Below are 13,905 nucleotides of genomic sequence, written 5' to 3' on the forward strand. Positions count from 1 at the left end.
CTGTCTTCCTTTACAGATGAGGAAGAAGGCCCAGACAAGGTCACAGACACTCACATGGCATAGCTAGGTTACCGGGACTACAAACCCACTTGCCTTGACTTACAATTCAGTGGGGCTTTTTTTTTTTTTTGGTAAAGATTTTATTAATTTATGCATATAAGAGCTGGGGTGTAGGCCAAAGGTGAGGGGGAGGAGGTGTGGGTGGTGGGGGGAAGGTGAGAGGATTCACCAGAGACAGAGTGGGGAGCAGAACAAGCAGATTGACTGAAATACACTGTTGAGGGGAGGGGAGCAGTGGGCATGACAGGGGAGGTCTGCTGCACCATGTGGGTTAGCTCCTTAGCAAGTGATTGAACTTGTGCTGCAGATGATTGCTTCACAGTGCTGAGACTTAACCCCTTGCACCACCAGGGAGGCCCAATTCAGTGTTCTTACAGCTTTAATGAGGACAAGGTACTTAGTACTCTGAGTACTGTTATCCGGTAAATGTCCTCCTCTGCAAGGGTTAAAAAGTTACACAGCTATCTGATTTTTCTGGGTCATTCTTATCTTTCAGAAGAGGGGTTGGCAAACTACAATCTGTGGTTTATTTTTACATAGTCATAAGTCAAAAATGACTTTTACATTTTAAACATTTTTAAAAAATGAAAGAAAGAAGAATGATAATGATTTTAGGTATCCTATAAAGCCTAAAATACTTATCTGGCACTCTCCATGAAAAGTTTGCTGACTACTGTTCTACAGCAAGACTGTCCAACAGAACTTTCTAATCACAAATGTTATAGAAATCCACCTTTTCGAATATGTCAGTTGCTAGTCATATGTGCCACTGAGCAGTGGAAATGTGGTTAATACAATAAGGGAGTAAAATTTTTATTTTATTGACATTTAATTTTAATTAATAGTTTAAATGACAGAAGGTTTGTGACTAATCAGATAATGTAGCTCTAGGAATGACATAACTTGGATGGTTCTTTCATGCTTTTTCTACTGAGTCAGATACTGTTGGAATTTTTATTACACAACCCTACTTCTTAGGAACTTTTAACTTGATTTGAAAAACCTCTTATTTAAAAGTCTCTTCTAGGCTAGGGATCAACAAACAGCTGCATATTATTGTAAATAAAATTTTACTGAAATACAGCCATGCTCATATGTTTATGTATTGTCTACAGCTGTCTTCACTCTATAATGTCCAAGTTGAGTAGATGCAACAGAGATCATGTGACTCACAAGCCTAAACAATGTGACCCTTTAAGAAAAAGTCTGCTGATCCTTGTTCTAGACCAATGCCAAAGTTGATAAAAGCATACTTCATATTTTATTTTGTTAATACTGCCCTCAGAAAGAGGATATAATGGTTTAAAACGAAAATCTGGATTTTCGTAAGGGAACCCAAACTTTGGGTTCTAATCTCAAACATGATGCATTTAACTTTTCCAGGAATCAGGTGATTCATTCATAAAACGGAAATAATATTCTTACACCAATAAAAGTAGAAAGCTGGACCAAACATTATCTGGTGGTCTTTGCAAACTCTAAATCAACATTTCTATGAGTTCAATGTCCAAATGGACCTATTTACTTCTTGTATGGCCGTGAACTTTACTAATTTGCTTTTTTTCCTGGTCTTCTCCTTGCCCCAGATCTAAACTTATGAAAATGACATTTCTAGTGTATTCCTTGTAATGCACATGTTCCTTTAAAAAGCCAAAAAGTAAGTAACCCCCTCACAATGGCTTTTAAATATTTCTACTGTGCTTTTTTTGTATGTGAAATAGCTTCCACTTTTAAAGGTATGTTACTGCTCTGTTCTGTCCCTCTTCAGTCAAGACAGATGTAACAACCTAAAGACCATGCACTGCTGTGACCTGCAAGATGGAAATAACACACAGTCCCAAAGACATCATTTTCACATTCCCAAATTAAGGCAACTGCAACTGGTTTAAAAAGAAACAAGAAGCCATATTTGCTAAGCACATACTAGGTTTGAAGTCAGTAAATATAAAAAGCATAAATTTATTAAAAAACCTAAAACCACAATACTCCAAGGATACCTCCAATGACCCTTCATTACCTAGCAAATAAGTATTTGTCCATTTGACAAATACTCTAAAAAGTAACAAAATATGAACTTTAATTTCAATCACATTTTATATACTTTTTAATGTATTACAATGTCATGAAGGGATTACTGCAATCAATTATTACTCTATGGAGCTGCTAAAGTAGTTACATATAACTAGAGCACCCGCCTTTGAACTTTCTCAATCTTCTACTACTGTTTTCTAGTCACCATCCTTCCTCCCTCTCAGATATCTCTTAAGAAAATATGTCAAGTGATCTATATATCGTACATAAATGAGTTTTTGATTAACCAAAATTGTGTTGCTTTAATCAAAGATTTAATCTGCATCACCTTGCTTTGAATAAAAGCAGTTAAGTCATGCCCTTTTTTTGGTGGGGGTGTGGGGGGAGGAGACATATTTCTAGCAGGAATCAAAAATATTTCAGCTTAGTATATACTTAAAAACTTATTCTTGTGTAAATCTGATGTCAAATTTTGTTTTTGTAATGTATTTTTAATATTAAAATTAAAGGTTATTCAATCCAGATGTTTTTCATGTCCTACTCTTTATCTCCAAGCTAACAATGAAATAAGATAGCTAAGAATGGAACAATATATATGGATTGTAGATAATTTAAAGTTATACTATTCACAGTATAAAAGGGAAAAAAACATTAAGTTACCTATTTAGAGTGATAACCACCCTTTCTCCCAAGCACAGAGAGAAAAATATAACCACATATAAACACATAGGTTGAAGAGATGCTACTCTTCGATCAACTGTCCAAACAAACAGGGCGTGTATGTGATTTTAAACAGCTTGAATATTATTGTGCTGTAACATGATAGAGAAACAAAACACTACAAAAAAATCTTATTTCAAAGGAAATATTCTTTCCTAAAAACTTGAGTTAAATATAATTAGGAATACTAACATCAATTTAAAAACCTTTACTATGTTTTTTCTATTTAGTCTATTTTAAAATTTGATGTTCAAATCCAAAGTAATCAGTGCAGTGCTTTAAAAATAATGGATATACAAAAAATACTTAGGCAGTATAAACATTAATTGGAAAGAAAGGTTAAATGGTACTTTACCAACAAACATTTCATGAGTAGGTGTCCTAGTAGTAAAAGTGGATACATCTGAAGAAATGGGAAGGTGAACATCACCACTACTTTTTGTGAGGAAAGGATTTAAGCTTGGAATGGCATCATCAACAGCATCTACAGTAGCAGAGAAAGGATCTGTGCAGTCCAAGTGCATTACAGCAAAATGAAGAAAGGAAGTAAATTAATTAGTATAGTAATTAGTCAAAAGATGCAAAGTGAAAAGTAGTAGCTTTATTATTATTAAGCTTTAATGCAAAAATACCTAACCACCAAGATGGAAGAGTTGCACTTAACATATTTTGAAATGAAAATGAAAAAAAAACTTTTGTGTCCATTAACAAATGCAGTATACTAAGCATAGAACTACTCTCCAATACCAAGAAGCCAATGGTCAGGCAGTTGAAAAAGAGAATAGCCAAAATGTTCCTGTAAGAGTTAATAACCCTGAACCATACTCTCCACAATAGGTGGGAGGATACTGGCTTTCGTGGCATAACTGTATTTATTCAATTTATAGATACAATTGATGTACGTGTATAGTATATGTAAATTTTCAAAAATCAAAGAGGATTGGGGTAAAAAGCTGTCTCTAACTTGTGCGGGTAACTTACACACAGGATAGGGAAAGGATATTAAGAAAAATAAGAACAAAGAAGAAAGATAGGTCATTTAGTGGACTGGGAACAGATTGGAAGACTGAGCTAAGAGCTTTAAAGCCAAATCATTTAGACTTTAAATAAATAATTTACTAAATGGTACCAGATACATACTATGATCAAATCCTATACCCAAAGTCATTTTAGAGTCAGAAATTTATTATATCTATATACCACATTCTAGTGACTGAAAGTCATTCACCCTAACTTAAATGAAAGAAAAATAATAAAGGAGCAGTACCAAGTGTCACAATTTTTTCTCCTATAACATAATTAAAAATGAGAAGATACTCCTGTGCTTCCAACTAGAAGCCTGTTCTTGTCTAGTTTGTGACCCTTACTGAAGAATACTGTGGTAATCTCTCAATATTAAGCACTGTATTTTACTCTAAGAATATATGATAGAACTTAAAGAAGGCAGCCATGGCCTAAGGACCAGCTCATTTACCATAACATAAGCACACTACCATTAAAGTCAATAAACTCAAGGTAATCCATAAACCCCACTCTGTTTTAAGGTGGAAAATACTGAGGTCACTGGCTTAAATGTAATAAATCTTTTTGAAAACTTTAATTTTGTGTAAGAATACTTTCTAGGAAATTATACAGCAACAATTCACACTGAAAAATAAAGCCCTACAACTATACCAAAATTCACTGATGTGCAATCCAAACTCAATCATCTTTCCTACTTCTCCACTCCTCAATGAATGAAATAATGGGGAAAAGGAATCAGAAAAAATAATTCAGAAGTAAAAAAGCAGATATTAAAAGTCCAAGAAGGTTTCTTGGACTAAAATGAAAGTATAAAATAACTCCTGCCATAACTCCTTGCATAAGAAAGAAATTGCAGTAAGTTTAGTGTCAGTCGTTCAGTTTAAAGTTTTATTTCTTGATAGAGGCATGGAGTTTTCAAAATACATTATACTTTCACGGACAAGGAACACAAAATGTAGTTTTCCATTCAAATGCAACCATGAGGGACGCTGTATTAAAAAATGGACACACGTTTCTGTAACAGATCAACTGGCTTGTAAGAAAAGACATGCTCAGAAAAGGCCACCCAGCCATCTACTGCTCTGTTGTCACTGGCTCCATCTAAAAACTGAGTATCAATTATTTCCTATTATATGAGACAGCCTAGGAAGAATGTGCAGGAATGTATACACATGCAATGGTATTGAGGTTGGACAGTAACTAAAACCAGCTCTTAATCTATTTGGGAAAAAAAACCAAAACACTACAGGATAATCAAGATGATGTTAATCTACTAGTGGACACTATTACAGATAATAAAACAGTCTTTTACATTATTTTTATCATTATTCATTTGAAAATTTGTTATACTTGAGTCACAGAAATAGAATCCAAAGCATTAAAATAAGGATTAAACATCAGCATTACCACCATATTATAGCTTAAAGATCCTAAGTACTTGAACTTGTATTTACACAATGAAAATTGTTTTCATAAAGTGTTGTATGTTTCATGTTAGCTAAGAAAACTGCAAATTAAACTCAAAATGGGTAACTTTTTGCCTGAATTAAATTTTGAAATCTTGCTTAAAATATACAACAGTGTACTACTAAGCTGAGTAAGACTGTATATTACTGCATCTGTTGTAAGTCAAAATTTTCAAAATAATGAAAACATTTAAAAATTTTCTCAGATATTAGCATTCAATACCAGGTGCTTGTTTATAGACTCCAGATTATTTCTTGAAAAATCAAAGACTCATTAAAAATGCAATGAGAGGAACAGGAGTACTTGCGTTCCATTTCTCATTCACGTTCATTTTCAGATGGAATCTTGAACGTCTTTCCCATGAACATGCAAGGCTTATATCCAGTCTGTAGGTCTATCTATGACTGGGAATATTCATTATTCGTGTGCTGCTTACTGACACTTCATTTCTTATCTAAGTCTGTCTTATATAACAACTAAATGAAGTAACATTTTTAGAAGATGAAAGCAAGAGACCAGAAAACAAGGTATTAGAATAACAAAAAATACACCTGTTTTGTCACATGCTATAAAAGCTGTATGATAAAAATGTTATATATTTCCAATATTCAGGTAAATGGTTAATTTAAAAAAATCTTTAAGAATTGACTTATAATCAAAGCTTCTGCTACATAAGTTTTATTGATTTATCTTAGTCTAACCTTAAAAATAAAGTAAAAAATCTTAATCTGAATGACATGGATATGAGTCATTGAATTAGGAAGTGTTGAAAATTCTTGGTTTAAAACACTCCTCAGCTGTCAGTGCTGAAGAAGTCAAAACTCTGAAATTATCGCCTAACTCGAATACCCAATATCTTCATATGAAAAGTCAAAATAAGACTTAATTCTTCTTAAATTAAGAGATTTATGGTAAAGATCATTGTCCTTTCCATTTATAGACTAAGAAGCTTTCAGAAAAAACAAAAATTGCTATTGTCTCTGCTTCCACTATACTTGATTTGTACTTTTAATGCTTTTAACAGCATCAATAACAGCAATAATGTTAAAATGAGGGAAATTTCGATGGAAATAATACATAAAGCAAAATAACCTAAAATGGAAAAATAAAATTTGATTAAATGTATTGCTACATATTGTATTCACATTTAGACTGGCATAGAATACTTTCTCTTAACAGGACATAGGACAATTCTTAAATGCTAAAGTATTTAAAATTATTCTCATAGTAGTAGTCTATCTGCTTTCATATATAAGCTCAACAATTCCAAGCATAAACTTTAACTTGTCACTAGCAGAATTAAACAAGGTACTCAAACAATTTCACAGTTCAGTTTCTTTGAAACGTTACATTAATTCCCATTAAGCCTTCTAAAAAATTTTATCTATTTAGAAAAACAACTTTCAGTCTTAATTTTCTCTTAAAAAGAGAAGCAAGCTAAAACTGTTTAATATTCATCTTAATTCTACTAACCTTTTCTAAGACAATTCACAATCAGGAGAAAACAAGCACTGAAGTTTTGTCAAATTAAAAAAATTTTAAATCAGGATTTCTATCATTAGGATCTGAAGAAACTCCTTTCTTAACCTTAGTTCATTCAAAAAATTAATAAAATATTAATTTGAAAAATTACTGACTTTAAACTAGCTTTTATTATTAGAATTTGCTACCAGATTTTAAGATTTAGCTAAATTTATACTAGCCTTGAAAATCAACTGGTTTTTAAAATCAAGTTATAACTCACAAAATTAGACTAAAATTCTAGTTTCCATATTTCACTATTCCTCCTCTGTCCTCTCTTGAACCAGAAATAATCTGTCCAAAAAAATTAAAATTTCTACTCTTTCACAAACATTTACAAAACACATTTGCAAACATTATAAAGCATTGTATTTCAAGAAGTATTCCAGGCATCAAAGACAGAGCACTGAACAAAATACTGCATAACCCCTGACTTCATAGAGATTGCACTTCAGTGCACAAAATAGAGCCTTAAGAAATTAAGTATAAAAAAGTAATAGTTGCTAAATCATTAAAATAAAGATGAAAAAAATCTAATTCATGTACTACATAAAAACTCACTAGAACAATAAATTATTCTGCTATGGGAGGTAAGCTGATCAATTCAGATTTTACATGTGTGCCAATACAAATATATAGAGTATCTCCTTTCCATTCCAAACAATTTCAGTGCTTATAAGATCATGCTTATATATAAACAGAGGCACCGAAATCAACCAAAGGAAATGAATTGAAAGTATATTAAATGACTAAATGAAATTGCTCGAAAGCTGAAATGGAGTAGGCTCATTCCTTCCAAATGCCAGGTCATGTTCATAATAAAAGTACTACTTAATGTAGCAAACATTCCCGTTGGTATTAACAGAAAATTTTCTGAATACTAAAATATTGTAGGTCTGAATTAAATCAACACTTTAAATATAAGTAGTATAAAGTTTGTTGTTACAAGCAGAATAGTTCATTGTCTAATAAAACCATTTGAGTCTTATTAGAAATTTGTCATATGAGTTCCCCCCACCAACAAATAAACTCTTTTTCCTAAACCAAAGTAAAATAACTCATGTATTTTCTAATTACAAAATGGTAATTCAACACTGAAAGTATAATTTCACACATAAACATACATTTGATTCTTTATCTTCATTAAACCTCAAATACAAATTCCAAAATTAAGTTTATAAACAAACAAAAATATCAAGGGAAAAAATTACTTTTGCCGCCATTTTTTAAAAGTTCTTATGTATAAATGTGACCAAAACTACACAAATAAGTAAAACAACACAGGAAGAGGCGCGAGATGCCAATACAACATCAAAAGTAGAATTCATTAATGCTTACCTCCCCATGTACTTGCTACCTGAGAAACACTTGACATAGGATGTACAGATGGGTGAAAACTTGGCTGTTGCAAATCAAGCAAATCACTTGGTAGCTTTGATGTGCTAGAAAAGTATTTTGAAAAGGTAGTTTATTTAGTAGGCAAATTTTGCTACTAGCCACTCCCCTCCTCTGCTTCAGTACATAAAAACATTATGAACACCAGTGAGAAAAAGTGCCAAAAATGTAAACCTCAAAGGAAGAACAATTTCAGCAAGGTAACAACTGCATACCTCTCACACAACAGTGTATTATCTGAGGTCTGGATAAATGTTCAAGTACCTATCTTCAGTTTACAAAGGATTCAAATAATAGCCCCTCAGAAAGGATTTCCCCGGGAAAATACTGAAATCCTTATGGGAATATCCTAAACATGACTGCGAAACACAAAACATCCTGGTAGGTTTAATTTTTTTTAAGGAAATCTGTCTTCTTACTTTTAATCTACAAAGAACATCAATTACATTGCAGTTATCAATAACCCTGCCAACACCTATTAACCTCACATTTATTGCTTATTATCTGAAACAAACCAACAAATATTGGGACAAAATTAAAAATAGAGATATAAATTTATAATAAACCACATATTATATAACTCCAGTTATGTAACATTACTTATAGGACATATTTCTTACACCCTACTTTTTATAGGATAAAGAATAAAAACTTACAAAAAGATCCCAGAGTTACCACAAATTGAAGCATTTATGTAAATAAAGCATAATCTTTAACTTTCATTTAGTCAAAAACAAGTTTCAAAGACACATCGTTTAGATGTTAAAAAAGTTTTATAAATAAAGATGCAAATGAATTTAGTGCTGGGGGGAACAAAAATATACAGTAAGCATTCTATAAAAGAATATAATATTTGCCTTTTATTACTACTAATATGTATAAGTGAAAAGGTCAAACAAATCATATAATCAATTTTATGCTCAAACATTCACTATTCTTTCCCTTTATTTTTTTTTAAGTTTGACTAATTTCCTAAGCTTACCTTTTTTATTTATTTTTTAATTTTTTTAAAATTTTTGTATTCCCCATACATTTGCACCCCCTTTATTTTGTCCCCAACCCTCCTTTCCCTGCTCCCCCCCCTCCCCATAGTGTGTCTCTGGTTTATAGCTGTTTGTTGATTTTGATTTTTTCTTTCTTATAGTTATTCTTTTTCCTGGTCCCTTATTTAGTTTTTCTAGATTCCTGCTATGAGTGAGACCATCTGGTATTTTTCTTTTTCTTTCCTCTTAATCTAACTTCCGTAAGACAGACTTCTTTCCAACATCACCTAGTGAAGAATTTGAAACTTAACAGGTTCATGTTCTTTTACTGGGGTTGAAGAAGACAAGATACAAAAAAACAAAGCAAAAACAATAAAGCTCCAAAAAGTCCATAAAACTAAATGCAACAAAAATCTGTTCATTAAGACTTGAAAGAACAGGCAGCAACTGAGTTAAGTTACACTGAGCTTTGACAGGAGTCATATGGGAGGGAGTATCTTTGAAAAATGAGGTAAAATAAACAGTAACTACAACAAAATCAAAGAAATCATCATTCTCTATGGAGTATTTACCATGTGCTAAGCACTGTGCTAATTAAATAAGTCAGCCAGGAAGAGCCTGTTAGAGAAAGTTATTGGACCTTACCCATAAATACTGATTCAGAAACTAGAGTAATGTTCAGAAATCTGTGGTTTAATAAATCCTCCAGGTGATTCTAATACTTTCTAAGGATTCAGAACCACTAACCTATAGCATATCTTCTCTTATCTCATTTGGAAACTGAGGTTCAAAAAAAAACAAATTAAGAAAATAACAGAGTGAAGAGTCAATCAGATCTGACTCTCAAACTTCTACTTTGAAAAGCCATAAATAAAAGATAGGATTACAAAAAGTCCATTATTCTAATTTGCCTGGTAACATTAAATTTCCATTGTTAAGAAGTTTAAATTAGCCAACCAGATTACTGGAGTTACAGATGTCTAGTAGGCTTCAATACCACAGAAATCTGGCAATTTAAATTTACTGTTTTGCAGATTACTGAGCTAACATCAAGGAACAGACATTTTAAAAACACTTAATACCCAATGAAAGAATATTTTTTAATACATACTATGTACACACACACACAAGCTAAAAGGGATTTGAACCATAAGATACTTCAAAAATGTTTTATTATAATTAATTTTTATATGATGAATCATTTGCTCAAACATTTCAATTAGTATGAATTTGTAATTTAATCATCTTCCGTTTCCTAGATATGCAAAATATAAACTTATCATTTTATATTTAGTTATTATACCACTACCAACACTTACTTACGTACATTTATGATTAACAAATTATAAATTAACCTAAATCTATCACTTCTTGGCCTTTTGGCTAGATCAAGTGTAGTAACCTAAATCTGAAATACATCATTTTTAAACCTACGTATTACGTATTCAAAGGTGATCTTTACCCTTTTCACCTACCTGTTAGAAGAACTAGGTGTAGAAAATATATCAATAGCTGGTGCAGTCATTATACCTCCTGCTGAGGTGGATACAGGAGAGGCTGCAGTTGTTAAAGAGGTATGAGGTTTCTTTGCAAGTTCTTTTAGACGCTGCTCCTGTGGAGAAAGGGAATGACCACGAGATATCCAGAAACCCAGAGTGTGTATGGCCTCTGAAAAACGTATTTTCCAATTTTGTTTTGGGAGTAGAAAGGTATTCTCTGTCTTATCAGTATTCAAAAGTAGGCTAAACATTAGGACTACTGAGATTCAACTCACACGAATAACTATACACTAAATACAGTTAGTCTAAATAGGGGTTCGTTTACTTGATGAACACCTGTACTTGTTTTGCCAAGAAAAGGGAATGCACACACCTACCTTTAAAGCTTTTAAACGAGCCTGTTCTTCCTCTAATGCTGCCTGCTTTTCCCTTTCATCCACTTTGGTTAGTGACAGGCCGGTGCTTGCCAGGGAAGAAACTGCATTGGAGAGTGTTGTAGCCCTAGAATAATTCGACAGACATAATTTGGCTTTTTAAGAAACATTTTATATTACAACTCAGTTATGAAATGGTCTGTCAACATTATCATGGATAGGCACTATAATTATGAGTCTAACTTATAGACTCAAACCTAGTACTTCAGATGAAATACTTCACTCAGTGACCTAGAGGATTTATGCAATTAGCGGATTTACACTCACAATACCTTGTTTGTGAAAAAGTGTCAAGACTTTGAAAAGGTTCACAATAAAGGGGAGGGACAGGCACTGCCTCTTCCAAGTCCCAAGGTACAGAACCAATGCTTCTCACATGAAATGAATCTACTAATTTACAGGCTGGGTTCTGGCAGCACTACCAAACACTAAATCGTGAGTAGAGGTAATTTTGTTTCTAGGTCTATTTCCCCTGTAGTAACCCCCAAAGATGTTATTCTCAGAGAACCACAGGTTCCTTCAAAGCAAGATCAAGTCCATTCCTGTCACCAGGCCCATCTGACACTTCCTTTCTTCTGCCACCTTTTGACAAACTAGAATTCCCTTTCCAAACATATATGACAATGCATCACCTTTCACTGGCAGATTCACAGCAAGTCACTTCCTTCCCATTAATATAAAAACCTTATCCATACTATAAACCCCAATGTTAAATACCCAATGTTCATTCTAGACAAAATAAGCACAAGTGGTAAATAATATTAAGCTAGAAAACTACTCCTCAGTGACTTTTACTCATTTTCCTTTTATCATACACTAAATGTCATTAATTTCTGCTCTAATCACGTGACAAAAACTTTTTAAATTTTCTGTAAATTCAAGTTTATAAATGAGTCACTGTAACTCAGAAAATAGATTGTGTAAAATGTAAGACATGCAAGAAATTTTATACTAAAAGTATTTGAGGTAAACTGATATGTCTGAATTACTTGGCGCACGCGCTCTCTCTCTATATATATTTCTTTTTTTTTTTTTTAAGATTTATTTATTTATACAAGAACCAGGGTACAGGCCAGATGTGCGGGACAGTGAGAGGATTCACCAGAGACGGAGTGGGGAACAGAACAGGCAGACTGATGAAATACACTGCTGAGGGGAGCAGCGGGTGAGACAGGAGAGGTCTGCCGCGCCATGTGGAACCCTCGCCAGCCAGCCGGGATCGAACCAGTACTGCAGAAGCTGTGGACAGCTTCACAGCGCTGTGCTCAACTGCCTGAGCCACCAGGGGAGGCCCTACCTGGCTATATTTTTTACGACTTCCTCAAATGATAATGAGCATTATAATTTTTACTTATACTTTTAAAAACCTACTAGAAAATTCAAAGAATGAAATTGAAATTAAAAAGTATTTCCTTTACAAATTAAATTTTATTGCTAAATAAGTTCTAAAACAACAATTAAAAATTCTAAAATGCAGGAAGGTTCACACATATATTTCTTACTGTGAAAAGGAAATCTTCATAAGAAAATATAAAAATTGCTAAAGTTACTACTTAAAATCACGTTACAAGGTTGACAGAAGATAAGTGTTATTTTCAATTTGCAGGACTAACTGATCTTTGTCATAGAAATCACCTCAAAGTCTATGAGACTTATCAAAATCTAATATGTCCAATAATCACCTCCATGAACTGGCATTAGAGAAAATTAATGAAATTTGATCCTAAGCTTGAGTGCCAGAATTACTACTACACACTTTAGAGAGCTATTATGAATTTTATCAAGTTTGTACTTGTAATGACAAAATTCCTTATGAATCAATACCACAAAAATATTGACACTGTGAACACAATTCCATTTACTGAGGATGAGGAACTATTCCAAAAATTCACACGTATTAACACATTTTAATACTTGACAGCAGTTCTATTATGACACTGCTATCGTTACTAAACCCATTTTGTAAGTGATTAAGTCAAGATAAAGAGAAGTGAAATAACTTGGAAATTTGAGCCAGATTTATTTATCCTCTCAGAAACATAGCTCATGCTCTTTGCCCAACAAATATTTTACCTGCTTGCAGCTGTAGAATCTTTGATTTTCTTCCCTTCCAAGGAAGCCAAATGCTGTTCCAAAGCATCAAGAAGACTGCTAGGGGCCTGAAATTGTAAATATTAAGTCTTTCAGGATAATCAGGCCATTAGTCAAAACAAATCCATTATCATGTAACATGAGAGAGTAGCAAAAATAAATAGGTATATTCCTTATGAACTAATTAACAATGGTGTTAAGAATGGCAGTATGATTTTTATTACGTAAGTATCACTTAGTAAGGGATATTGAGAAATGTGAAATTAACATAGTATATTTACATGTTCTCAACGAAACACACCTGAAACTTACATGTTATAATGTGATGTTACTTCAAGAAAATGTTATAAAAATAAACTATCAAAAATATAAACACTGAGACTATGTAAAATAAGAAACATTAAAAGGATCCTAAAAATATTTTATGTTTAACTTATTTTGAATTTTAAATAAATCCTACCCTAAAAGTTGACAGTTATTGTTCAGTATGTATCAATACTTAATAAATACTTGTTGAGCAACAGAAAATATGCAAACATTGTTTTTGAATAGTTACTGTTAAGTGAAAATTAAGACTGGCACCAAAGAAGCAAAAATTTAAGTCATAGTAAGATACAACTTCTTACCACTAGAATGACTAAAGTTAAGTACTAACATCTGATGGAACACCTGAATTCTCAT

General features: G+C 32.6%; 1 protein-coding gene across 18 annotated transcripts in view; it reads right to left on the minus strand.

Moving 5' to 3' along the window:
- The window catches only part of PICALM (phosphatidylinositol binding clathrin assembly protein), an 89,399-nt gene that overhangs the window by 24,679 nt on the left and 50,815 nt on the right, over positions 1–13,905 (minus strand). For 7 of the 18 annotated variants that reach the window (XM_037523090.1, XM_037523085.2, XM_037523082.2 and 4 more), the window contains exons 9-13: positions 13,207–13,292; positions 11,077–11,200; positions 10,676–10,812; positions 8,161–8,264; positions 3,167–3,316 (exon numbers count right to left, since the gene is read on the minus strand). In XM_037523090.1, coding sequence (XP_037378987.1) covers positions 3,167–3,316; positions 8,161–8,264; positions 10,676–10,812; positions 11,077–11,200; positions 13,207–13,292 — 601 coding nt within the window. The remainder of the gene's footprint in view (positions 1–3,166; positions 3,317–8,160; positions 8,265–10,675; positions 10,813–11,076; positions 11,201–13,206; positions 13,293–13,905) is intronic. The other 11 variants (XM_037523097.2, XM_037523096.2, XM_037523098.2 and 8 more) reach the window with 2 other exon arrangements.

Source organism: Talpa occidentalis, unplaced genomic scaffold (assembly GCF_014898055.3).
Source record: "Talpa occidentalis isolate TD23 unplaced genomic scaffold, MPIMG_talOcc4v2.1 talOcc4.3, whole genome shotgun sequence".
NCBI classification, from domain to species: domain Eukaryota; kingdom Metazoa; phylum Chordata; class Mammalia; order Eulipotyphla; family Talpidae; genus Talpa; species Talpa occidentalis.